The 27,154-nt window shown below is 38.6% G+C and overlaps 2 protein-coding genes across 44 annotated transcripts in view; both read left to right on the top strand.

Annotated features, from left to right (window-relative positions):
• The window catches only part of LOC145439028 (uncharacterized), a 39,709-nt gene extending 38,084 nt beyond the window's left edge, over positions 1–1,625 (top strand). For 36 of the 38 annotated variants that reach the window (XM_080316483.1, XM_080316477.1, XM_080316462.1 and 33 more), the window contains 2 exons: positions 626–913; positions 1,341–1,625. In XM_080316483.1, the coding sequence (XP_080172609.1) occupies positions 626–913; positions 1,341–1,531 (479 nt within the window). In that variant the 3' untranslated portion in view covers positions 1,532–1,625. The remainder of the gene's footprint in view (positions 1–625; positions 914–1,340) is intronic. The other 2 variants (XM_080316468.1, XM_080316461.1) reach the window with 2 other exon arrangements.
• A 7,718-nt stretch (positions 1,626–9,343) lies between these two features.
• Positions 9,344–27,154, top strand: part of LOC145439016 (uncharacterized) — a 74,289-nt gene continuing 56,478 nt past the window's right edge. For 2 of the 6 annotated variants that reach the window (XM_080316437.1, XM_080316436.1), the window contains exons 1-19: positions 9,345–9,499; positions 10,129–10,178; positions 10,826–10,876; positions 16,061–16,081; positions 17,200–17,232; positions 17,289–17,321; positions 17,594–17,929; positions 18,105–18,137; positions 20,875–20,895; positions 21,539–21,655; positions 22,351–22,428; positions 23,327–23,392; positions 23,612–23,662; positions 23,797–23,835; positions 24,048–24,080; positions 24,911–24,973; positions 25,035–25,160; positions 25,959–26,039; positions 26,883–26,987. In XM_080316437.1, coding sequence (XP_080172563.1) covers positions 10,145–10,178; positions 10,826–10,876; positions 16,061–16,081; positions 17,200–17,232; positions 17,289–17,321; positions 17,594–17,929; positions 18,105–18,137; positions 20,875–20,895; positions 21,539–21,655; positions 22,351–22,428; positions 23,327–23,392; positions 23,612–23,662; positions 23,797–23,835; positions 24,048–24,080; positions 24,911–24,973; positions 25,035–25,160; positions 25,959–26,039; positions 26,883–26,987 — 1,321 coding nt within the window. In that variant the 5' untranslated portion in view covers positions 9,345–9,499; positions 10,129–10,144. Of the gene's footprint in view, positions 9,500–10,128; positions 10,179–10,825; positions 10,877–16,060; positions 16,082–17,199; positions 17,233–17,288; positions 17,322–17,593; positions 17,930–18,104; positions 18,138–20,874; positions 20,896–21,538; positions 21,656–22,350; positions 22,429–23,326; positions 23,393–23,611; positions 23,663–23,796; positions 23,836–24,047; positions 24,081–24,910; positions 24,974–25,034; positions 25,161–25,958; positions 26,040–26,882; positions 26,988–27,154 lie in introns of all 6 variants that reach the window. The other 4 variants (XR_013915073.1, XM_080316438.1, XM_080316439.1 and 1 more) reach the window with 4 other exon arrangements.

Raw genomic sequence — 27,154 nt, 5'->3', positions numbered from 1 at the left:
ATATCGTATTGAATTCACTACTACAGTGAAACTCGGCCAGTGTAAAATTGGACTGCTCAAGGATGCCGCTTGAAAATACGGTAAATAATGTCGAGGTATATAAAAATTGAAGGAATCCAAACTATGGATGTGGCATTGTCGGTGGCTCTATTATTTTTATACGCTCAGGACACACAATGTATAATGCGATGTAATGAATAGATAGGAGAATGTCAAAACGACCTAGTATGTTCTCTCGATCCGTCGTCCCCCTCAGCATAATGCCCGATGTAGCAGGCGTCTTTATATTTCTTTCTCTTGCGTCCTAGCTCTTTTTCATTATTCAACTTGAATTCGTCCTTGCTGGGATCTTTTTCTGGGCTTTTTTGTAATGACACTGTCAGCACAGCAACATGTGGGAGGGGTTACCACCGTTAATGGCGGAAAGTCGGAAACTAAACTTTCAACACTGTTAACCTACCTGACCCTTGCAGTTCTTCCAATGTATATGTTTGCTGATATTAATTGATTTTTCTTTCTTGATCAACACTTTTTACAACTAGATCATGTAAAGACAGTTTTATCTCGGTGGCTATTCGGTTATTTCCAAATTGTGATTTAAATGTGTTTTTTTTTTATTACAAAGAAACCCCAGTCACAACTGCAGCAACTCCAGATGACAATGAGACTGAAGCTCCCGACAATGACGCTAATACGGACTCTCCTGACAACGGAGAGGGAACGGAGTCTCCTTCCGACAATGACGCTAAAACAGAGTCTCCTTCTGACAATGACGCTAAAACAGAGTCTCCTTCTGACAATGAAGCTAAAACAGAGTCTCCTACTGACAATGCCACTGAAAGCCCTGATGACGATACAACCAGTGAGACGGATGTTGATGATACCACTGCTGAAGCTCCTGAGGATGTGACTGGTATGTGTGGTATGACATTCAGCATTGGTCTTATCCCGCCCGCATACTATACCGCATAAGAGTGCGCTGCTTTCTGCATCCATCAAGGTTTTGTCATCGACTTTGTAAAGTTCACTCTCTTCGTCCGCAATATGAAAATCATATTTGATCTGTTCCTTATTATACGTCTTCATACATCAAAAGTCGTGGTGCTTCATTCAATATCCTTTATCGTTCACCAATATGAATTTTGTGATGGTGGTCAGTAACACTCTGCTACCTGTATTGGTGGTGCTCTCGGTCAGGGTTTTGATATTCAGCTAAAATGCTTGTCGAATTTTGATAAGTGGGAAGTTGCTGGTTGTAGATATCTGTCGAATTCGGTCTGTGAAATATTTACCGTCACTGACCGAAATAGAAGTACAGCCTTACACATTTTTTATTTCAGATGATGTTGACGTTGGAGACAACTCCGCTGGTGACGCAACAAAGGCAACCGATTCCGAAACAACGAAGACCACAACAACAACAACAACGACGACCACAACAACCACGCCAGCCGATGGATCTAGTGCAGCTATACTGCCGTCGTTTTATATCGCATTACTGTTTTTTGCTGTATCTGCTATTTTGATGTAAGATATATATGTTGTTAGATATACATGATCTTAAACTCTGGGATGAATATGGATGATTGAAATAAATATTGTTTAAATAAATAAAGTTTACATTATTTCCTGATGTTTCATTGTGGCTTGACAACCGTAGATCCAACATTTTGGATGCTATTATGGCATTTTATTTAAAACGCGACAGGGTGCCCTATGTCAGTGGATCTCAACCGCTGGTCCGTCAAATTAATTATCATTTTAAATCTCAATTCCGAAATGCAAGAAGTTAGGTGCTTTTTCATCGATTAGAGAAATTAACATCAAGTTTTTTAGAAAGTGTGCAACCTGTTTTTGCATAGCGTCGCAAAGCGAGTTCGCGATCTACTTTAGGCGTTCGTCACCAGAGACGGGTTAATTGCGGTTAGTAATCGTAATCGATTACGACGATTACAGCATTTTCAAGTAATGGCAATACATTACATTCGAAAAAAATCCGAAGTAATCGTAATCGATTATTTCACATATCTAATCGATTTCGTTGTGAAAGAACGATTACTTTTTGCTTGTCTTTTTTCAACTGTCAGAAACATTATCTCGTGGCCCGATACTTGAAACGAGCATCAATCGTTATTTCGCAATTCTTTACTCGACATTTGGATCTGCCACCACAGTCATCTATACACTATATCAGCGTCGGCTGTAGCCAGAATGAGGACTGATGGCCTACTGCACTTCGCCAACGCTTCACCCAGACGTTGCTCTTGGGCCCCGTGATCATTCAAACTTCTGATTCTTGACTGAATTTCGCCAATGACATTGGTAAATTAATATATTACTATTCATTTTTGATCCTCTCTCATACCACGTGGTCGGATTTACCGGTAGAGCTGATGACTGCGAAAATTTAGTGCACGTAATAAATAATTTTAACATATTCGGGAGCGCCCGTTGTTATTATTACTTTGTTGCATATTATTAATTCGTGACCTCCCGTCTGCTATATAGTTGTTGGAGTCGCCCAAACTTAGCCGGCTGAACTAAAAGAAAAACTTCATTTGTTACACGCAAACATAAATTGTCATTTCCTCTGTGGGTGCCCCCGGTGGCATTTGTAGCCTACTGTGGAGTTAAGACAGGACTTTTCCTCACGCCAATTCAGCACGTCTAGGGACAATGGACATATTTAGATAGAATAGTCTCGGCCATGGTCTTTCTTTAGTACTACACACTTCGTGGAGTCGGGGGAGGGGTATGCTTAATAAAACCAATATATTTAGCGACATTATATCGCGAAGCCCGAAGAACATTTTCAATTGAGATATATCTCTCAAAAATATACTCTATAATTGGGTTGATTTGAGAAATAATTGTTGGCACCCAACTGGGGGGTTTAGGGTGCGGTTCAGCAATTAGAGCTTATCATCTCTGGTGATTTGTATAAAAGTATAGCTAACCAATCGTCTTGGTGCTCGGCTATACAATACTTATCTGAAGATAGCCTGTTGCTCTTGGTGAAGTTTTCTTCGTAACATATATACTCAATACATTGGTTTATTCAAACGTTATACAGTAGTAGCGTATAGAGCAGTGGTTCTCAATCTTTTTGTCTTCGCGGACCCCCTTTGGACCGCCGCGGACCCCCTCAAGTTTTCGTTCAAAATTAGCTCAATTATCGTTCCACCGCCATCTGTCCCGTGCAAATATTGATTGTAGGCTAGTGGTAAACTGCCACAAAATATCTTTTCTTGAAAATAACATCACAATACATGTAAAAATTGGGTAGACTTTTGTTATTTCGAAACGAATTTTGCAGCTGTTATTATTATTAATTGTGAAAATGGGACATACGCGCCAGTGTCTGAAGACCGGCTAGTATTGATTTAGAAGAAATTGCTTGTATTTCGACTTGAATGCGGACATGCTCGACGACTGTCGGATAGCCGGCCAAATGCTGTTCCACAGTTGGGGTCCGGCATACTTGATGGAGCAATGTGTTTTCTTGTATTCAGTCCTGATCAATGTTGTATTATTGTCCAAGCTAAAAGAACCGGGGCTGTAATTGCTGCCCTCTCCCATTAGGTAGGGCCAGTGGTGGCCTTACGGTTGGGGGGGCCCTAGGCGAAACTTCCGGGGGGGCCCTCCCTATCTATATTATCGCAACTTCTGGGGGGCTACGCCCCCCAGACCCCCCTCACTAGCGCTTAACGATCATTTTATTGTTCTACACCACGTAAACACTGTTCCGGTAGTGCTTTGTCTGTACATCATGTTGAAACTTTCAGCATACAAAATAATTATAATGTCATGCCACAGTACAATAAACGACTTGGCATATTCGAAAACAAGTGACTCAAGTGAACTACAGCGCGTGCCCAGACCCACCTATGTAGAAGAATTATGGGATGTAGCATGACATAATAGTATAACAAGGCAACTGCACGCCAAATATACCACATAAATCCAGAAAGCTGTCGGCTGACATTAGTAATAAGTAGGGCGATTTTTTTTTTGACCTAAAAAACGAAAGATTTTGACCTAAAAAATCTAAATTTTGACATTTTTTGACTTTAAAAAACTAAATTTTGACCAAATTTTGACCTAACGTATGCAAATTAGGTGTTTTCCCAAAAAATGTTAGAATTTTACTACTTATCCTCATTTCTGGTTTGAATTGTCTGTCCTTACGAAGTAGTTTTCCCTCAAAAACTTGTTTGACTCAAAAACTGACGAATTTTTACATGACGGAATATTATTTTAACAAAATTTGGCCCTATGATGAATTCCAGTACATGATGTAGGCTACTATGGTGAAAATAATTAAAATGTGTTGTAGTACAACGAAAGATACTTTTAGGCATTCTCGGCAGGGATATCTAGTTCTAGATATCCCTGGGTCTCGGGTAAAAAGTGTCTGTCTTTACTAAGTAGCTTGCCAAGGATGAAGATGTGGCGAGATAGCGTAGCGGGATAATCCACAGCTACAACACCAATGGGGTTTAGGTTCTAGTCCGACCGAGGTCGACTCCAGAATTCCTACCCAAGTGTTGAAGGTTTATCTAGGTTCCTTATCTCATCCGCGTTAAGCGGTGTCTTACAAAAAGCATAGAAGTGGGCCGTGCTACAAGTCGGCAGAGTCTTGGCGGATATGGAATCGAAAATAAGGAATATCGGCCTGGTGTGAATGACCATTGTAGTCGGCAAACACCATGAATATACAAACAACAACAGCAAGAAGAATGGAGAAAGAACGTTCAACTGTAGCAGCTATTGGCTGGCAACACTGTGTTGCTTCATTCTGACAATGTTGTACATCTCAATTTTTGTAAGAACCATGCAATGCCCATGCAGTCTTGCTTCACTTAGAATATTGCGGTACGTTGAGCATAACACGGTGTCAACCTATTTGTTTCATTTGAATGTTTATGATTCACAATGAGCAAACAATGCGCCGTCTGCCACAGTAGGCCTATAAAGTAGGCTACAAACTGTAAAATATCAAACAATAAGTTCACCGATTGCGCAAAATCTACGATACAAATAAGATGCAGGTTGCGAAAAATTTTGTCAATTTTGACATTTTTTGACCTAACGCTAAAATTTTGACCTTATTTTGACTTTTTTTGACATGTCAAAAAAAAATCGCCCTAGTAATAAGCCAGCACACCACGTCAAGGTTTCAGCCAGGTGCTGGATTGGGCCTATCTTTTTGCTACAAAGAAGATTTTGTTGCATGATAAGGCATAAAAGCAAAATGTGCAGCAATGTGGTACAACACCAGTAATACCACAGGAACACATCAGTACTGGTATCACCTGTGAAGAGCTAGTTCCATGATCTGTAAGAATATAGCTTTCAATACAACATCCATTGTAATATAATATTTATTGAACTCGGATAATTCTTGGGTGCCTCTCTTCAAGAGTTAACTGCACACCTAAGGGATTTAAATAGATTTAAAAGCAAAATCAAAACGGCAAAGTATGACGCAACAATGAAAATCACAAACCATGATATTCGCATTGTAACAATGACAACAACAACAAACCTTGAAGTATACGGACATACGGTACTATAGTAGCAGCGCAATTTGTAAATAAACAGTTACACACACGAAACAACACGCACTAATGAAAAAATTGTAAGTTATAGAAAAAAATGTTTGTCTGTAAGAACTTGCCTGGTTGGATTAAACCTAAAACGCTATAGACAAAAGACCACTACAATCAAATACAATATACGTATTTGAAAGCACTGTTACATCATTAAGTCTACAAGGCAATATAGTTGGTGGAAAAACAGCATCATCAATTTGTGCAGAACATTCCTGAGCTGAAATAGATGGTTAAATATTTGTGTCGCAGTTCAAAATTTGCATTGTCACTTTCTTTCCAAATCTGAACCACTTCCTTTTCTGAGATCCTGACTTACATTTAGCATGTACTCGCGGCATTGTAACAGATACTTGACTGCAGTAATTAGGAGATACTGATGCTACCAATTACAACATAACATATAACTGAGTGATACCAAACTCATTGTAGCTAATGAAAGGTACGGTTGTCAACTGACGAGTGCGCCTTACTAAATATGCTGTTTACCGAGTCACATTTATATTGAACTGGTAGCCCATTTCAAGAGTGTAATGGTCAAAATTGTCTTATCCAACACCTGATATTAGGGCAAATTTTGGTTGCAGTCGAATCCGTGGAAAGTTGCACATCTTTTTCATAAAAGTTGCACTTATTTTTCATAAAAGTTGAAGTAAAAAGTTGCATTTATTTTTCATTTAATCTTCACTAAAGTTACACTAAAAAAGTACATTTATGGATAAGTTTCTTGACATTATTAAGGTATGAGATATTCGAATCGATGCGTATCCAAGGCACTGTCGCAAAACTCAGTGTTGGCGCCTTCAACAAAATCAATAGCCTGAAAAAATTGACCCAGTAGTAGGCTAATATAATTTACGGCGGTCTAGCCTGAATGTATGTCAACTGAGAAATGACCTCAAATTTAAACGACAGTGATGATAATCAAGCGATCTATTTACATAAAGTACCAAATATTTCCAGTAAAAAGTGAGTTTAATGAAAAATCGAAAAGTTGGAAAAAGTTGCTTGAAAAAATGAAGAAAAGTCGCAATATAAGATTCCTCGAAACAGCTTAAAACACCATACTACATAACTTCCGAGTATTTAGGAAGCTGCCAGAAGCTGAAAAAAAAAGTGTGATCATTTAATTCTTTCCTCTGCCCTGCTGAAATTGATTCCATTGCTAATTGTTTGGTCACATTTTGGTCTTTTTCTGTGACATCACATCAAATTATCAACCTCACAACAAATTGAATATATGTAGCCTTTCGTACACCTTTCTCGATGATAGCCATTCAAACCTTTCAAGTATCGACATAGATTTTTGAGGCATAAAATATCAGGCATCAGGCCGCTAGAAACTTTCCTGCATGCAAGATGTATTGCATATCTATCTATAGTACACCACCAATTAAAAGACATCCACCTGTGATAAAAAAAACACTTTCTGACAACACCATAAACACTTTCTGACTGACTGTACCGGGTGCACATTGAGCATGGTAAAGCTTTGAAAATACGCTGCTAATCCGCAGACAAGAAATGAACAAATTTACCATCATGACAACCCTGAGAATGGATTTCCATTCAGAAAAGGCCCAATTCACAACTTATATGTTGAGTCAAGAGAATGGCTCAGTTAACAACAATATATAGGCTATAATAGCCTATGCTTTCATTGGCTTTCAAATGACTATTTCCTTTGATATTTTGGATATTCAGGCTCAGTGTGGACACGGTTCATTATCAATTAACATACGGTATCATATGAAAGCTGGCATCAAGGGTTAGCAAGTAGAATCTCACAAACATATACTGGAAAATTTTGATGCACTGAAATATACACTGCTGCCACTAGGAAATATATAATAATTCATTCCATGTTACAATATGACCTCATTAACATAAAATCGAAGTAGGCTCTTTTAACAAGCACAGAAATTCAATTATCGAACACCGTTTACAAGACAATATTCTACATGGGTAGGCCTACATGTATTTTCACGGTTATTCGCAAAATGAATAACTAAAATTGGCATAAATGGAGGGGGCGCTCATAAAATCAAAGTAAGCTCTATTAGCAGGTGCAGAAATTTAATGATCGACTACTGTTTACGGTACCATATTCTACATTGGTACATACATTTTCACGGTTATTCGCAAAATGACAACTAAAATTCGCATAAATGTAGGGGGGGGGGCTCATAAAATCGAAGTAAGCTCTCTAAGCGGATGCAGAAATTCAATGATCGACTACTGTTTACGGTACCATATGCTACATGGGTACATGTATTTTTACGGTTATTTGTAAAATGATAACCAAAAATCGCGTAAATGAAGAAGGGGCCCCCCCTCATAAAATCCAAGTAAGCTTTTAGCAGGTGCAGTAATTTAATGATTGACTTCTGTGTGCGGTATTACATTCTACATGGGTACATGTATTTTCACAGTTATTTGCAAAATGATAACATTTGCGTAAATGCAGGAGGGGGGCCCTTTAGCTAATGGCAAAATAGATAGAGATCATCAAATCAAAGTGAGCTCTTGCAACTAGCGCAGAAATTTAATGATCGACTACTGCTTACGGTACCATATTCTAAATTGGCGCATGGATTTTTGTGGTTATTCGTAAAATGATTACTAAAAACTGAGATTTGATGATTGACCTGTCTTTACGGTACAATACCATATTCTTTATGGATACAAGGATTCCGCGGTTATTCAGAAAATGGTAATACTTGAAAAAAAGCGCGTAAACCGGAGAAATAGTTGGAAAAAGCGCGTAAACCGAGGAGGGGGGGCCCTCGAAAGCGCGTAAATCAACCAGGGGGGCCCTAGGCGACCGCCTACCTCGCCTACCCCAAAAGCCACCACTGGGTAGGGCGAAGTTCGGATAAAGCCCAAAATTATTTCCTGATCAATATCAGTTCATTATTTTCATCATTTCAAAACATCACAAAACTGCGATACAATGAAAGATAGGAAGGTGTCTTTGAAATCAGATCCCCACCTGGGCAAGGCGATGTAAAAGAAGCATGTACAGTGTACACTACTACGCTTGCACTATAGAAATTAAACATGGAACGGCAACGACCGATTTTGCAGCTTCGTTCCGCTTCGCCGAGGCTGGAGTGGAGAATTGTTTTGCGTAAGCGACTGTAGGATTTCTGGCAATCTAAAAGCTATCTTCCGAGCACAGAAATTATTGAATCTGGTCTTGATCGAAAGCTACTGTTGCACCGATTCCGAAAATATAAATTAAAACAATGATCAGGCACTGATCCACCTAGAATCCGTGCTCCAAGTCTGAAATATCGGCATTTGGAAAAAAACGGATTTGTAAAATTTTTGTCGGAACTGGATTGGATTAGGACTTGAGATTTTTTTCAAATGGATTCGGATTTGGACTGGATTTACCGATTTTCGGGGAGTTTGATGTACGGTAGCAAATGACGACAAATTTTTTCGTCCAACCACGATTTTACATAGTTTGCAAAGTTATTACTTCGGGCAAGTTTGAATCGGATTAGGATCAGGATTAGGATTTGAATATACAAAAGTTTTGGATTAGGATTAGGACTTGAAGCTTCGGATTTGGATTGGATAGGACATAGGAATTTCAAATCCGCTCATCTCTGGTACAACGTACAAGTACATAACTATGATAACTATGACGTAATAGATGCTCAAACAAAAACTACCTCATTGGTTGTTATGGTTATATTACAGCCCAGAGACCTAAAGATGCGCTTTCTTTGTCATGGAAACAGGAATGCCGTCCGAATGATCAAGTTTGAATTTTATTTGATTCCAACTTTGATGCTTGGCTGGTGCATCATTTCACTCTGAATCCAGCTAATTAGCCAAGCAACCTAATTTGGTTGCTGGTTAACATCAGACGCACAGTAAGTTATCTACGATGTTAATGCCGTGATATTTATATTGACCAAACCAGCGGACGCAACTGGGATCTGTTATGAAGTTTCATACGGCACCCTATTCTATAGACAGCTGCGGTTTCCGATATAATATCAAGCTCTCAGATTATAATGTGATCGAATGCTAGACAGAGTTTTATTTTAATCTTACTCAAGCGTCACAGGTATGGTACGGTAGTTACCAACATTTTGGTATCGTATACATTAAATGATATCGTATTATAAATGAATTGCTGCCACCATTACCACTACATTTGATATTGCGACCATTCATAATATGATTAGAAGACATGGTAAAATATATGGCGAAAGCCCAAGGGCTCCTAATTTCCCATTTGACCGTAGTAGTGTCATTCAGTTGGTTAAGTCACTACGAATAAGTGTCTACAATAGATTATTAAACCTCCTCCTGAAATTGTCATCTAGGTCCCAGCTACGCTTGTATAGGCTATGGAGTGTGCCTATAGTTTGAAGTCATGCTTTTGTTGTTACGGTACCACAGGCCTATGCCATTAATTGCAGAACCCCTATAGCAGTTATATGTATATATTTAAATAATTGTCTGGTCTAAGATCATGTATAATTGTATCTTGCAGGGAATCCAGCCCAAGGATGGCTATTTTCCGTATCATCTTCTTGGTTCAATGTGAGTATATATAACCAATAATTCTCAACGTGAAACGTACCATGAATATTAATCATTCGGCAAATTTTCTTAGTCTGTCCCCACACCTTACACGTCTACAGCATGTTTAATGTGCCTACGGAGGTGTGATAACCGACAATGAAGTGCCAAAATGTAACATCACTGCAATTCTTTAGGCCGACAGTACACCAGTTTCTCCTACACTTCCAAGTTGGTCTATGTCGTAGGCGGAATCTCGGTACCTTCCACAACTAAATTCTCATGATGAGTAGATGTATCTTGTGTTGCACAGCTTAGCAGCTGGCATGATAGCCCCCCCTGCTTGCCGACTTTCAATGAACCTGTTTGGGTATTGACCAACACAGCCTGAAATCAGGCCATTCAAGCCCATGCACGCACACCTAATTCGTAGCCAAAATCAGTACGTGTATCATAACTATGTCAAAATAGTATACGGTACATTCACTTTTGTCAGCTTATCTGTAGTCAGTGCAATTTGACCTCAGTTGGTGTGATCACATACAATAGACAGCGATTTCGGCTTGATTACACTTTCCCTAGTAACCGAATTCGTTCTGTGTCAATTGTAAAATAAAATATAGTATCGCTATAAGACGTGTGATTTCTATAGACGTTTTGTATTATAGGTTTTGCCATTGGCTGCATGGGACAGCTTTCTGGAACACTTGAACCGGAAAGTGAGTTGACTATCATGTTATACTCGTTGTGTGCTGGAACATCACAGGGTTGTAATGACTTTGGTCGTAACTCCACCTGATTAGAGTCATTTGGTTGAAAATAGGAAATGACTTGACCTGAGTCATTGCGGAATAGTCCAGGGGCGTAACCAAGTCCCAAGGTTCTTATTCGCAAGTCAATTTTACTTTTATAGTTTTGACTCCAATCCGAGTCATAGTGTTGAGAGTCAAGTGCGAGTCCAAGTCATAGAGTTAGCTGTTCATTATTGAGGTCAAGACGGGTTCAACTCACTTCACTGAAACTCTTGGGAGATATCGAAGGCCTTGCATTCATAATATATATATTAGGGTTGTTCAGAATTGACCGACTTTCAAAAAGTCTAGGTTTTCAGTCCGTTTCCCATGCCTTATACCTTAAAAACAAATTCTGGCAACTTTTTTTTGTAATTCATCCCCTGCATCCGTGTGCACATTGAGCTGGAAGAATAGCAGCTGAAAATAGGGGATTCCCCTAAAATCTGAGTGTTACGACTTTACCTAGCCTAGTTAAAGCGACATATAACATGGATTTATGCAGCTGTTGCGGTTTGGAGTGCTACAAAACCCCACTATATAAGTCATTCCTAGTTCAGGATATCATTTCCATGTCCCACACTGCCTTAGAACTGCTCAAAACTACCTAAAACTGATAGTCATTTTGTTGGATCACATATCCTACACCCCTCAAACCTACCCGGCACTGTTCATCAATTTCCTGGATCCCCATGTGCAAGAATACAACTGTAAATGTAACATCCACTCATAGCCACATAATAAACATCACAGGAAACGAAAAAATAAGGCAAAGAAAGAGATCAACTTGGCAAAATATTATATAAATCAGGTGGATGAAATGGTTGCTTTCGAGAAATCTGCATATCTGTTCCGGTGATCTTCCACAGCTTGTAGGAGGCTCGCTCGCTGTTTTTTGTCATCCGTTATGAACGCAGCATAGTCGGTATTCAATTTTACCATACGCTCTGCTGCATCATTCACTACTTCAACAGTATTCCCAAATTCTTGAGCAGTCACGAAATCCGGATCAGTATGCCATTCCGAAACTGGAAGACACAACCAATCATGTTCCACATATATAGCATCAAATAGAATCCACGATTCTGGCCCAATCAAATCGACCATACTCATTGACTCAGAGACAGAGTGAGAGATCAGACTGAGAGGCATACCTCTGCGAAATTTTTCAGGGATTGGCATTTTCAGCAATTTAGCAGCCATCGCTTCCTTCAGTTTGTCAGGAATCTTTGGATTAGCCGAGAACATGGTAAATACCACCATTTCCTCAGTTAGATACCAATGATGTTTACGCAATTTCTTGTATGCCACATCAGCAACAGTGAGATCGCATAATGAAAAGTTTTTCATGTCATGAAGGAATTTGAGATCATTCCAAGGTGCGTCACATGCAATACCAGTTTTCAACCAAGCTGGAACATAAAACAAAGCAATGAATGTATTGATTCGTTCCAACTTTTCAATGAACTCTTCAGAATAGTCCATTTGCACACTCCACATGAACATTTTTTGACAGTACAGGACTTGACTCATCCATCTAACGCTATGAGTAGCACCAGGCTTGCGAAAACGATGATCAACATATTTGTCATCCAAAATCGCCAAGGTGCCTGTTGCACATTCTCTGTAGTCATCCCTTATCAAGACTTCTTTCTGCTTTCCATCATTGGGTTTCATCAGTGGAATTATTTCTTGCTTTGCTTCATCAGCTTTCATCGCCAACCAGCTGCCTTCAATAAACTTCAGCGTTTTATAGCTTCCTGATTTATCAATATGTTTCCACTTCTTCTTGAAGGTATTAAAATCCGTGTTTTCAGGGCCTGTGGTTGTTGATCCAAACAAACACTTCCAAACCTCTCGAATGACCAGTTCATAAATATGATGGCGACAGGCATTGTAGAAAACTTTCCTGTTAATCAACTCTTCAAGTAACGGAACCGCATCTTTGTTTTTACCAGTGTTTGAGGATGTTGTGTCAAACACAAGAGCTCTAACAGATTTTGGTAAATTCCAAAGTTCCAGCAGTTGAAATGATGCATCAGCCTGTGCTTTTCCTGTAGCACTTTCCAGAGTTTGAATGCCAAGAAGTTTCCCTTTCTTAAATGTGCCGGAATACGCAGACGATGCGAGCACTGCCAAGGCCTCAAATTGATATCCTAGACGACTCTCAGTGAGCTTTCCATCCCAGTGCAATGCAATGTGCTCTGGTGGATTGGTGGATATTTTTTCAAAGATAGAATCGGAAATTTTCAAACGATTTGCAATGCGTCGTCAATAGGTCCCAGATCTTGAAAGATGGAAGTCATTAGGGTTGCCATCGCAAGCTTTAATCAGTGCTGCAGTTATCATGGTGGCGGCATTATCACTGACTTTCAAGCGATCAAAAACCTGGCATAGGTCTTCGTCACTGAATAGGTTTACAGGAGCTTTTAGAGTCACAAATTTAGCGGAATGACCAGATGTCGACTGTGCAAGTTCAAAATCAGTGCTGTGAGAAGTGTCAGCTACCTGTGAAGATATAGATGAGCTCTCTGTAAATTCACCTTCGCTACTTGATGCTGGTGCAGACTCTCTTGCACTCATGGTCCGTCTCTTTTGTTGCATGATTTTCGCTTTCAACACTTTATCTTTGCCACCGATCGTTGCTAATCTCGGACCCCTTTGATCCTGATAAAACGCTATGTCTTCACGTTTTTTATCGTCAGAAAAAAGTCTACTTGCTTCAATTGTCGATATCGCGTCAGGGGCTCCTATATCCCATAGCTTACTCAGTTTGGCTTCAAAGTCGCTTTGTTTTTTTGATACATATTGCCGGCCTGCAGCTTTCTTTAGTGACAGCCATTGTTTCCATACTGTTTCCAATCTTTTAGTGGCATTGACTTTTGTGATAGTGTTTATGCCAGCAAGTAACCAAAAACCGATCACTTCATCTACTGCGATCTGGATGTGTGACTTGACTGGTTCATTTTTTAAAATGAATGCTCTCTCAGGTGTAGCACATATTGCATAACTTGCCTCAAAGTGGGCAACTTCGATCCCGTAATGGCTTCCTCAGATTGCCCAACTAAGAAATGCTGTGTCTGCGATCGTGTTCTTCAAGTTTTCTTCGGTACTGCTTCACTAGATGACGATTTTCTTTTTTTTTTTCAGACATTTCGCACTACAGCTAATCCTAGAAAAACAGATATACATAAACTCAGTCAAGCAACAAAGAATAGTGGAAAACATTTCAGTTCTTTTAGAGTTTTAGGTCGAACACATACTGCATAACTTGCACAGGAGTAGCCAGATTAGATCCAGTTATAGATTATCGAAGATAGTTATTCCTAAATTGGAAAAACTCATACCAGTATATTGATATCTTGGGATATAACAAAAAATTTAGAGCAACCGACTGGCGGTTTTCCCCAGACACTGGAATAGACATTTGCAAGCTTTGTTTCCATCCCAGTAGAAAGGAAAAGAGTATCAGGTCTATTATATCAAATAGTTGTATACTGCTATAATACTATGTTCACTAATCACGCGCTAAGCTCGCTAATAGCATGAGTCAAAACGCCGCCTGATAAGTCCTGCACCTCAATCGTAAACACAGTCCATCAACAACAAAGCAGCAAGGCACCTGACTAATCAATGATCCCCGTTTCACAGCCGTGCTCAGCGCTAGAACATACGCGTCACGTCAATGAGAACACATGTCATTTCTGTCGAGTCACTGACAACTGGGGAATCCCCTGATTCCGAAGAAATTTTTAGGTGCATGAGAAAACGGCAATGTGCACACGGATGCAGGGGATGAATTACAAAAAAAAGTTGCCAGAATTTGTTTTTAAGGTATAAGGCTTGGGAAACGGACTGAAAACCTAGACTTTTTGAAAGTCGGTCAATTCTGAACAACCCTAATATATATACATACTCATTTTTCTCACTCTTAGCATATTCGAACAGATAAAATACGGTTTCTGCGCCTATTTCACAAGTATCGGTCCTGATGCATGAGACTTTATTCAAGTCATCTTGAACAGTGGTTCTCAACCTTTGTAGCTTCGCGGACTCCTTTTGGACCGTCACTGACCCTCAAATTTTTTGTTCAAATCTAGCTCTGTTATTGTACAACATTCATCTGCCCTGTGCAAATATCAACTGTAGGCTAGTGATAAACAGCAACAAAATGACCATTCTTGAAAATAATTTCATAGCCTATGATACTATTTATGTAGAAATTTTGAAGGCTTTTATTATTTCAAAGCGAATTCTGTATCTAAATATCTCGAAATACGCGACCATGTCTTGAAAAAATGGATTTTTGTGAGTACTTTTTTTGCAAAACCCCCAAAAAACATATCTAAACAGCAGTATATTTGTATCAGTAGGCTATTGGCAATTTGGAAATTAAAATGAGGTTGCACGGTACAATGTTTCATCTCAGACAGCCGTTCCGTTTGTGAGTTGTGAAGTTTTAGCAGTTATGAAGCGAAACTGTCTTGTGATTTCTCTAATTAATAGAAATACAAGTTTTGCGAATTTGGAGGTTTTGCGGACCCCCTGAAAATGCTTCGCAGACCCGCAGTTGAGAACCACTGATCTAGACATGCACAGAGCACAAGGACTTGAGTACAAGTTGAACCAATACACGAATTGACACAAGTCGAGTCGAGTCATTTCCCATTATTAAGACACAACACGACTTAAACTCGATTCATTGCGCATGACTCAACCAAATCCTGTGACTTCAGATTTACTCAATAACTTATTCCGAGTTGATGCAAAAATACTGGGCAATTTTCCGGTTCAAATTTGGAAGATTGGCCCGATCCTTCGATGACCACGGCAAGGAAGCATGTCTTGGGATGGCGACGTGTCAAATTTCCTCACAAATAATCATCCGTAAATGCCAAGCATATCAGAATAAAGGTTCTACCAATTGATCAAATTCAATATGCCATAGCCGAAATGTGCTCTGTAAAATTGAATAGGACCATGAGCACATACACAAAAAATCTGAAGTAGCCTAAAGCATTGTTGATGTTATAGTTTTGTATCCTCATTGCTGGGAAATAGATTTTTCATATATCGGCTTAATGATTAAAATACATGACATTACTTTTTCAGCTACCACAAATGGAATCACAGGTTGGTATTGCTGTTCAGCTTCAAATTACGAGTAGCTCGAACGATGTGATATAAATCTACTTGGATATGCCTTATTTCATCCAATGTTGGCACATATGTATTATCGACAAATACCACTGTTTTGAGAACCACGGACATCAGGCATATGAGTAGGCCTGTAAGCCTTCCAGAAAATTGTAACTGGAAAGATTGTGTTCAATTAATGGAATGAATAGTAGGAACAGTAGGAAATAAACGTATATATTAAATAAAGATAGAATTTGGTAAAGCTTAAATGCTAATGTAATAAAATCTATTTTAGGAAACAGATAGTGATTCAAATTGTATAATCTTGTCTATATGAATAACCAACTCAGAATTTATAATATGCTATACCCGGTTTGTGTTTAAATCTGTTCTTTATTTATAAATTATATCAACGAGGAAATCATTTTTAACTAAGAACCGGGCTGTCCAATTTGATGAAGGTAGATTCTGTTGCCAATAGATGAATTCTCGGTCACTCCATTGTGTATCGTGAGATGGATTGAATTTTAAATTACCGTTCTACTTAGGGGTATCACAAAGTCGTCAAATTGATGAATATTACGCCATTAATGTTGCCCTAAAAGTTTTATCAAGTTCTGTATCGTATTTCGAATCCCGCATTCATGACATATGGTATTATATCGCAGTGTGAATCTAATCTTCGAATGTCATATGACATAATACCATGCTATGTTCTAAACCAGTGGTTCTCAAACGGGGGTGTGTGAAGCCGCAGTTAACTTAAAAAATTTTAGCGCTGTACACGATTTGTTCTCATTTCTTGGTTATTGCTTATATTTTCCCAATTTCATATTTCAGAACTCTATCATCAACAGCCATAACCTTCAATGCCATCAAACTATCCATAGGGATTGCTCTCTTTAATATTTTTCGATATCGCGATAAGGAGGGCACGAAATTTTTCACTGTCATAAAGGGGGACGTGTCGAAAAAAGTTCGAGAACCACTGTTCTAGAATTTCTAGACGCGGCAAAATTAAGATAGCTTCTCCCTGCTTTGAATTAAAATAGGACATCATTATCCCCTTGGATATATAGGGCCTACTAATTAATATGTTTTTCGGTTTTCAGATTTTAATAAGACATTTGGTAATGAAACGAAAGGTGAGTTTAACCAGTTATTGCGCTTGACATTCATTCAGTTGTGTTATTTTCTTCAGATCGTAATATGACATTTGGCAATGGGTTTGGAGGTTAGTTTGAATATTCATCCTTAAATTTTAGATACTTTTTGTGTTTGTTGTGTATTCGTAATCCGACTATTTCCGTCTTTCGTTACAGCAGTTTTAAATAATGTGTTACCATTCATTACCTATCTATACCAAGGTTTAAACAGCTGTCCTAAAGTGTCAGAGTATGGTAATATTCATGATCATAGTTCATGAATGTCAAGTATAGTTAGTACATCGCATTGCCCTTGGATTGGGAGGAGTTTTTATCTGTATTAAGTGTTGCTCGTTTTCAGATTTCAGTCAGAGTAATCCAGACTTCAACATGAGCAGTCCAGATTTCAATATGAGCATGCCTGATTTCAATATGAGCATGCCAGACTTTAATATGAGCATGCCAGACTTTAATATGAGCATGCCAGACTTCAATATGAGCATGCCAGATTTCAATATGAGCATGCCAGACTTTAATATGAGCATGCCAGACTTCAATATGAGCATGCCAGATTTCAATATGAGCATGCCAGATTTCAATATGAGCATGCCTGACTTCAATATGAGCTTCCCGGATTTTAATATGAGCTTTCCTGGTTTCAACATGAGTTTCCCTGATTTCAACATGAGTATTCCGGGTAAGTAAATCACGTAAGCTAATAAAGCTATTTCTATGATATATTCAATATAGCGCCACAGTAGGTACTTGCAGATATAAATATAGCTCTTGCGATATGCCAGCTGGTAATTGAAAATAGAGAAACCTGTTTTGTCAGCAATTAGGGATTTTATGAGATTATTTTTCCTTTACAGACTTCAACTTCACGTTTCCTGGAGGCTTTTGGGGTGAGTTTATACATTACACATGTATATTACCGTACCATTTTATCAAGTCTGAAATTATATGAAAACCTCATTGATTTCGATTGGTGCTGTCGAATTGTAAGTGCATTCAAAATACTTAACATTTGTCGGAATAGAGCATAATTTGAATGATGTAAACCTCTGGTTCTCAACCTTGTCTCCAGCGCCCCCAGGGGGCGATTTTGATTTTTAAGGGGGCGGAAACGCTCAGGGGGCGGTATGGGGGACGCTTAAGAAAATGGCCTCGCAGTAGATGGTGTACTAAGGACATATGAATATATAGTAGAACAATAGTTCTATATATCCCTGAGTTCTCATTGCCATGTTTCCACGAATCTGTTGTGTTCTTGATCTTGCTTGAACAATAACTCATACGACAAGGTTGCAATATGAAATCAGTATATTATCAGCAGAACATCTTTAATACAGGCGACACGATCCAGAGTGCAGTTAAACGAAAGACCAGTAGACAACAGAACACAGGGTATAAATACGAAGCACGACACAAGATGAAATAATGATTGGCGGTAATTACTAATCCTAGACAAATAAGAGACAAACGATACCAACGTAAAATGCACGAACATAACAGAATGCAGTGTTTTTTTTCAATTCATGTAAAATGAATTTGGCGTACTTATGGATTGCTAAATCCACGTTACAGCACTCCCATCACGCTAGCTACGCCAAGTCGTTTCGACACCTTCCTATCTTTTCATTGTATCGCAGTTTTGTGCTGTTTTGAAATGATGAAAATATTAATAAACTGATACTTATTCTGATAGCTCGTGTTATTTTCCACAAAATGTTTTGAGCTAGGTATTTATCGTGCAGCGCACTGTGTGACGAAATCGAAAAGGCGCTGTAGGCTACTGTACAACTTTTGAGAGTGATGCCCTTTGTACATTAAAGATGTTTTGAATCTTTTTGGCCAAAATAATGAACTAAACATACTTGTATTTTAGAGCTACAAAATCTACCTACTTTCACTGGTCATTATATTCGTTGGGATTCATTCTGCCCGAAGCGGCGTAAATTAAACCTCATTTCATCTCTCGTTAATCGCGCCTTGCGCCTCTGCTCACCGGAAAAACTGTCACGCGAATTGGATGATATCCACTTGATTCTCTCCAAAAATGGCTATCCGGACCACATATTAAAATGCTCCATCTCTAGGGTATCGAAAAAATCGGATACAGCTCCAAAATATGGCCCAGAAAAATGCCCGGCATTTTTACACCTACCTTGGCTAGGTAACGTGTCTAGCCGATTTGAAAAGCTTAGTAAATCGGCTGTTCACCGTTGCTACTGCAGCGTTAACACGCATGTAGTGTACACGACGAAACCCTTGTTACCCAACTCTCGAAAAGATGTACTTCCTGCCTTTGATGCAAGTAATGTTGTTTACCAATACAAGTGCCACTGTGATAGTAGGTATGTAGGACGTACATCTCAAAGATTGTTTGAGCGTATTAAGCAGCATATCCCAAAATTGATTCGGTCAAAAACATGCGCAAATGATCGCACGGAGCTCACACGTCAGTGCAAATTGGCTGCAAAAACAGACTGCTATGATGATTACCAAGCATATGCTTCGTCAATCGGTCAGCATCTGAGCGAAAACCTTGCCTGTGCACAGCACTATGATGACAATATGTTCACTGTCATTGCGCGTGGTAGGTCTGTGTTTCATTTAAAAGTGTTGGAGTCTACTATTATTCAGTTGAGCAAACCTATTTTATGCAGACAGAAAGATTTCCTCTATAACCTACAAATTTCTCATTAGTGCGTGTTGTTCCGTGCGTGTAATTGTTTATTTACAAATTGTGCTGCTACTATAGTACCGTATGTCCGTATACTTCGTAGTTTGTTATTGTTGCCATTGATACGATGCGAATTTCATGGTCTGTGATTTTGATTGTTGCGTCATACTTTGCCTTTTTGGTTTTGCTTTTAAATCTGTTTAAATCCCTTTAGTGTGCCGATAACTCTTGAAAAGAGGCACCCGAAAAGTCTTCGAGTTTAATAAATATACTGCTACAATGGATGTTGTATTGAAAGCTAAAATCTAATCGTCAGAATATTCGTTCATCATATCATAAAGGATGATACTGCTTAGTGTTGTTAGCTTGTTACCCCCATTCATGTAAAATGTAAGAGCTTGGTGCAGGACTAAATTTAATGTGAGCAAATCTCTACCAAATTCTCAGTTGATTCAAGTAGTCACACAAAGAATGAAACAAAACCCAATACAATTAACTTCCTCGTATTGCCAATCGCAGAGGAGACTTTGGGATGTGTACATCGATCTCGAACCAAAGCTATGAGTCCGTAGGCCTTACCTTGTTATAACAACCTGGATTTGATCCCGAAAATAGCACATACAATTATACCGTTAATTAGTCGAGTGGTCTAATAGTGAAGTCCCAACCTGAAAGCGGACTTCGACCACTTACTCACTTTGTTATACTACAGTCCTTAAAATAGGGGGGCGCCAGACTCAGGCAGTTTTTGAAAGGAGGCGCTGGAGAAAAAAGGTTAAGAACCACTGATGTAAACGGTATGCACAACCAGAGAACTGAATGTTCTGTCAGCCTTCCAAGTCCAAATGATCTGGACATCATTCCCTCCGGCCGACTTATAGAAGATATTAGGCTATGCTAAGCTTGCCTATGCCTGCCCCAAACGCAAACAACGCTGAATGTGATATATTTTTCAGATGACGTGCCAGATTTCGATGGTGAGTCTCAGTGTCTGGGGATATTATCAGTGTTGTAGTTCTCTTTCGGGAACTAGGAACTCCGCTGACCGAGACCATTTTAAGCTCATGTTCTCTGCTCACTCTTGAATTCTTTGATATCATTTCAGGGGTGGTCAGTAACACAATGATACTTTTTCAGAGTACTTAAATGGTTTTTCCATATTGTACTTCTTAATCAAGGGTTTATGATTTTACTTCTGCTCGACAGTTTTCATTTTTGTAGGCAAATTTAGTTCTAGAATACTTACTCTTCACTGATTTGGAAACTTCTACTTTTACTTAGAGTACCATTGATGATTACTTAGACCTAATCTGTAGAATACGAAATTTTCATGGGCTTGTGGTTCCAAGTTCCTTGATGGTGCAGACGGAAATAAACTCCCTTTTTTGATTAGTAGAGAGTCTTTACTGTGCTAGCTTTAATGAGATGCATGAATTTATACTCCCATCTCATTCATGCCAGTGACGTCCTATTTTGTGGTACAATTGTTGATATACAATGTTCTCTCCCAATCTCTACTAAACCTCTGACGTGTGTTAGCCGAAAATATTCGGGTTCATTTCAATATGAATATATTATTCAATTGTATATTAACATTCTGTCCCCCTTCATCTAATTCAGGAGGCGGTGGTGGCATGTTCGATTTTCCGTTGTTTGATATGGAAGTACATATGCAAGATGCTATCGGTACGCTTGGTGTCATAACCTGTCTGACAGAAGAGGCTTCTTCGGACTTGAGTAAGATTTTTACTGCTGCTGTGGTTACTTTTAAGGATACTATGCAACTTATAATACCTCAACCTTTACCAAGATACCATTCTCGGATATTCAATCGTTTGTAGTGTTTTATTGTATCAGTATGGTTTTTTTCTTCGGAGTTGCGTCTTGGGAGAGCCTACAGCGGCATTTATGTTACATAAAGACCTGCTATGGATGTAAATCCCTACCTTTCTAGCACATTACATCATAGCTGTTGTTTGTCATCAGCTTAATAGCAATTAACGCTGGGCACGACGAAAATATTGCATCACATCAGGACTTAGCCTATATTTTATCAACGAAAATTATAATTTGAATACTGTATTTCCATCGTTGGAGCCTAAAAACCTCGTCCAGCCGTGGTTTAGTATCGGAAAATATGTTGCACAACAATATTTCTGTCAAATAGTTCGTTATTGGCCCTCACAATGGTCACAAAGCGTTGCAAAATAGTCATGATTCAAAAATTCAAAATTAATTACAAGTATGACATAACTGACATCATTTTACTGATGGATGCTAAAAAGGACACATATTTGAACCTGTCAAGTCATTAACACTGTAATCAAGTCATAATAGATACTCAATTTTTTTCCAGCCGCGGTATTGTTTAGTTGTTTTTTCTCGGCGTAAAGTTTGCAAAATTTTTCACGCTGGTAATAATTGCCTTCCAGTTGAGAAGACCATCATCATGGGAGGCATCATGGGATTGATTTTCGGCCAGGTGCAAGGACAGGGAATGGCAGATCAAGGTAAAAACTGGCTGTGCTGAAGTACTTGGAAATCTTTCTCGGTAGTACATCTCTTACTCTGTTTTAGCTATTAACTTATGCATCATAGTAGTTAGTAGTAGTAGCTATCTACACATAGAGGTATCAAATACATTATCCATCAGTCCCAGTGTAGGCCACACTCAATTTAGGCAAAATTAACACCAATTTTAATCCACGCTTACATTCCTATCTGAAAGTTTAACAAATGGCCATCACTCGGGCTTATTATATTCTTATGTGCATTGTATTCAGACTATTCAGTAACGATGGGTTTGATATGAGAGTTTTGAATCCTATAATTCATTTTGGTCACTCAAATTTGCGGTAATGATACCCGCCTGTTATAGACACTGTCAAGTGCAGGCTGGGAATAGCCAAATGCCAGGTTTTGTCAGTTATGTTGTCATTGTATAAGTAACTGCTACTCCAACAAAATTGCTGGAATCTGTAACAACAAATCACGATTTTGCCCTAATCGTGTCAATTTAAACTACTTTTAACCAGACTTGGGGTGAATACTGCATCAATGTAATTGATTACGATTACGTCTGAATTCCGCGATTACGATTACATTATGCTCTGTTATGCTTCTTTGAAGTACTTGATAAAACACACTATTCCTTTTTTCACAGGGGTTCAGTTTGCGTTTTATTTCCAGCCAACGTAAAAATCGAGTGATCGTCCTTTTTACAAAGAAATAAATTTGACATATACACAATACAGTAATCGATTTCGATTACGAAAATTTGCTGTAATCATATTCTATTATTGTTACGGATCACAATAACCCCATGTCTGCTACTTATGCGGCTTATAAAAATTGGTGACAATATGCGGCAAACAACTTACCGGTAACTGAATATTGTTCGTGGTACAGGTGACTATATGAATGCAGGCGGCTTGGCTGGAATCGCAGGTGCTGCATCCGGGATGATGCCATTTGGTGAGTGACTTTTCTTCAGAAAAAATGCAAGGATTGGTCTAGTCTTTGGTCGTTGGATTTTTCCAGAAGTAAATATGGATATGTTTGTTTGTGCCCGGGTCCTCAAGTTTTAGTAGCACGCCTAGTGCCTCTTCACGTTATGTAAAATTCAGACAAGTGAAAGTAAATAAGTGCCTCTGACTTTTTTGTGGATATTTGAACTGATACTCAATGATTAAGGTGAGGATATGATGCCTGGTATGGACGAAATGGATGAAATGTGGAGCAAAGGTCGGTACATGAAGCTTCTACCTATATGAGTATTTGAATTATGTCGCTTACTATTGCAAGTTCTTTTCGTGTTATTATTGAAGAATTTTGCATTAAATATTTCCATTCTGAAAGTTACAATTCTAATCTTGCAGGTGATCCGCCCGCCAAAGACGATAAACCGCCGCCTTCAGGTAATTTCATTTTTATGCCTGTCCTTTGTGTGTATTACTTTGTGTGAAAATTAGTTTGGATTTCGCACTATAGTAACCTTAGTTACCTTTCTCCATTAACAGTTTTTTGTCATGTAGTCTTGTCAGTATATTTTATATTATTTGTATCAATTTCATGGTTATTCTTATGAATTACCTGTTTCCCTTTTCGCATGTAAAATTACTGGAACAAGTATCCTCAAAAGCGATGGAGCACATACTGGCACGTGAGTATTGTACAGTTTTTAGAGTTATATTTACTCATGTGTGGGCTACTGTTTTGAGTCCGGTGCACTTTGCTGGGTATTTAATCCTGATATCGCTTTGGACTACGCCCAGCACCAGCAGTTGAGAGGGAGACCCTGGATGAATTCAGCCACGACACGATGTTACGGTTACATTGTGATTAACAATATTGTAAAGCAGTGTTTTTTAACAAGTCACGAGAGCAAATATCCACCAAATTACACATCTAATACATTTATACAGCAAAACCATAAAAACACGATTTTCTCACAAAACAAAAGGCTTATTATTAATATTTACTGCAATTCTGTGTAGCTTCTGCTGTATGAGTAAGGTCTGTGTCTTGAGCTATGCCGAACCCCTGGTATGTAGCAAAGCCAAGGATATAGCTTCCAATTACTGTTTTTTACTGCTATAATTAAGAATTGGTGATGAAAAAACGAGGAAAGAGTGGAAGAGGGAGAGGTTTTCCACCACTCACGCTAAAAAATAATCCAAGCTGCCGAGTTTGTGACTGACAGTTTGTTTCTGTTTCTTGCATTTGTAGCAATATGCAATTCGGTCTGAATTTCATTGACATGCTGTGAAAATTTTATGTATGATATATCGCATATTTATATGTGTTCTGATTTTTTAGTGTCATGGGTAGATGAAATAAGTCTCTCTCTATTGATTTGCTCGGTTGACGAATAAATATTCTCTCTCATTGTCTCTCTACCATGGAGACCAAACAGTAAAACCGCCATCTTCCATAACAGAGCAAACCGTAAGCTCTCGGATATCATTTGAAATTTTGAAAAATACATTTTAGGTTCCAGGAGCGTCCTTCGACCTACGATAAAAGACGGCGATAAGATTGCTGAAGAAATAGAGAGTATGCCGATACAGATATTTATCAAATCTCGATTTTGAAATTAGGACTCATCGTATTACAGAAAGCGGTGACAAACCGGTCGGAACCTCTGAAAAAATAACCAAGACAAGTTCGGTCGCCGGGGAGACTGCGGGAATTATCGCGGATTTTGCCAGGAGAGCATTGAAGCAATCGCCCGATCCAAAACGTAAATGTTATGAAACTCCCGTCACTTGCTCGTGCTCAAGACTTAATTCACGATGACCCACAATCAGATATCGGTGTTATACTTGTAAATTAGGGTTGTTCAAAAATAAGTTTTTTTCTTCCAATTTTACTGGCTGTTCGATGTAATTGTTAGGTTTAGCTAAAAAAAACTCTGCACACCAGTTATAAGATATTAAATTTATTATTATAAAATAATTTCAAATTCTACTGTTAACCCCATGGAATTGTTGATTCGTCTAAAAAATCGATGCATAACAAATTTTGCTTAATTCTAACCAGTAGTTTAGAAACTACTGGTTATTTGGGTACGAAATTCAGACTTGAAAAAAATAGTAGGCCGATTTACAGTGGGAAATTCTGTATATAATTATTAATTTCACTACCACCCTGCCGTGAATACTATTATTTCAAATCCAAGCTTTTGAACGTCAATAACACTGTTTCTACTGATTCGAATTGAGTCAAATTTGATATATAGATATCATTTTTTTTGTACAACTTCGTAATTTCATGGGATCGCCAGTCAAATTTGAAGAAAAGGTTATTTTTGGACGTCCCGATTGCAAATACCAATTTTGGGGATTTGTAAAAAAATTCTTTCTCAACTCATTTCAGCTGTTGGAATGTTCGATATTTAAAATCTTTTCCACGATCTTGTTAAATTGACCAAAATTTCAATATTGGCTTGCTGATTACATGTGTAATTATGCGACTGATATTGAAGTAACCCTTGGAAAAATCGCAGTTTGCTTATTTGCATGTGAAAATTTCACGACAGAATTTAAGGAGAGTCTTGAGAAAGCGATTCCGAAAGTGAAAGAGGCTTTTGCAATGTTGGCGGGTTCGGAGAAGAGCACTGGTAAGCTGGTTTTCATGTTTGACGACATTATCTAACTTGCTTCCCTAGTGCCACGGCTTGTAGTATAAGTTTGCAGTTTGTATTTTGCGCAATGTTCACTTGAACGGTTGACTCTAATCACCTGGTCTGTGTCGTATTTAAGATTGAACTTGTCAAAACCTGTGAACTCATTTCTGAAAGTAAAGAACTTCATAACAATCCCAGCTTGAGTTCCGGTAACATTGTATGCAACGACCTTGCGTTGGTCACGTAATTTTAAAGTTGACATCATGTCTAGGCAGTGACTTTTATTCCTCAGTGTAATACCATGAAATTTTGAAGTGTGCCCAAACTTTATCTGAAAAGTCTTAAACAGACCCGTTACGGTATATCAATTGCGGGTACGATGTATCTAATTGATTTGGTATGGCGTAAATTTCACTGCAGCTTTTCATCTCGACAATTCGTGATTAAAAGCATTGATCTTGACTGACACAAGTAACAAAGTACATTTCTAGACTAGTTCCACGTCGAAATCAACGGTTATTTTAAGGCAAACTAGTTAGCTTGTACGTTTTACAATATAATAATATATCCATATCGAAATAAACCCAAATATTTTTGGCTGAGACTCGTCAGGCAGTTTTGGTCTGCCTAGCTACTAGCTTCAGGATTGGTAGCTGCATGAGTAATGTGAGTGCCCAGACCTGGGTTGGTGTCTGATTTCAAAGACTACTCCAAGTCGTTTAGACACCGCCCTATCTTTTCGTTGTATCACAGTCTTGCGGTGTTTTGAATTGATGAAAATTCCTAATAAACTGAAGTGAAAAAGTTAGGACCTTGACAGTCTTTCATTGAAAACAGGAGCCAGTCACGAACTGATAACTGAATCCTTGACCATCGGAAAGAAAATGGGTGTGAAAGGTGTTGAGAGAGAAGAGAAAATGGCTGCACAGATACAAGCCACAGGTGAAGAACTGTTACGTTTTTACTAATCAATATAAGTGTGATATCGGTATTGTGATTTTTCACCCCATTTAAAAATTCAGTACAAAAATCTCAATCTTCTAACCCCAAATAGGACTTATACGAAATTTTATGGATGTCGCTGACCTAGGTCATTTTAAACCCTGTGT

Source organism: Botryllus schlosseri, chromosome 5 (assembly GCF_051294905.1).
Source record: "Botryllus schlosseri isolate E-star chromosome 5, Bs_hap1, whole genome shotgun sequence".
Classification (NCBI taxonomy): Eukaryota; Metazoa; Chordata; class Ascidiacea; order Stolidobranchia; family Styelidae; genus Botryllus; species Botryllus schlosseri.
Note: the sequence above shows the minus strand (reverse complement) of the source record. Positions and strands in the feature narration are given on the sequence as shown.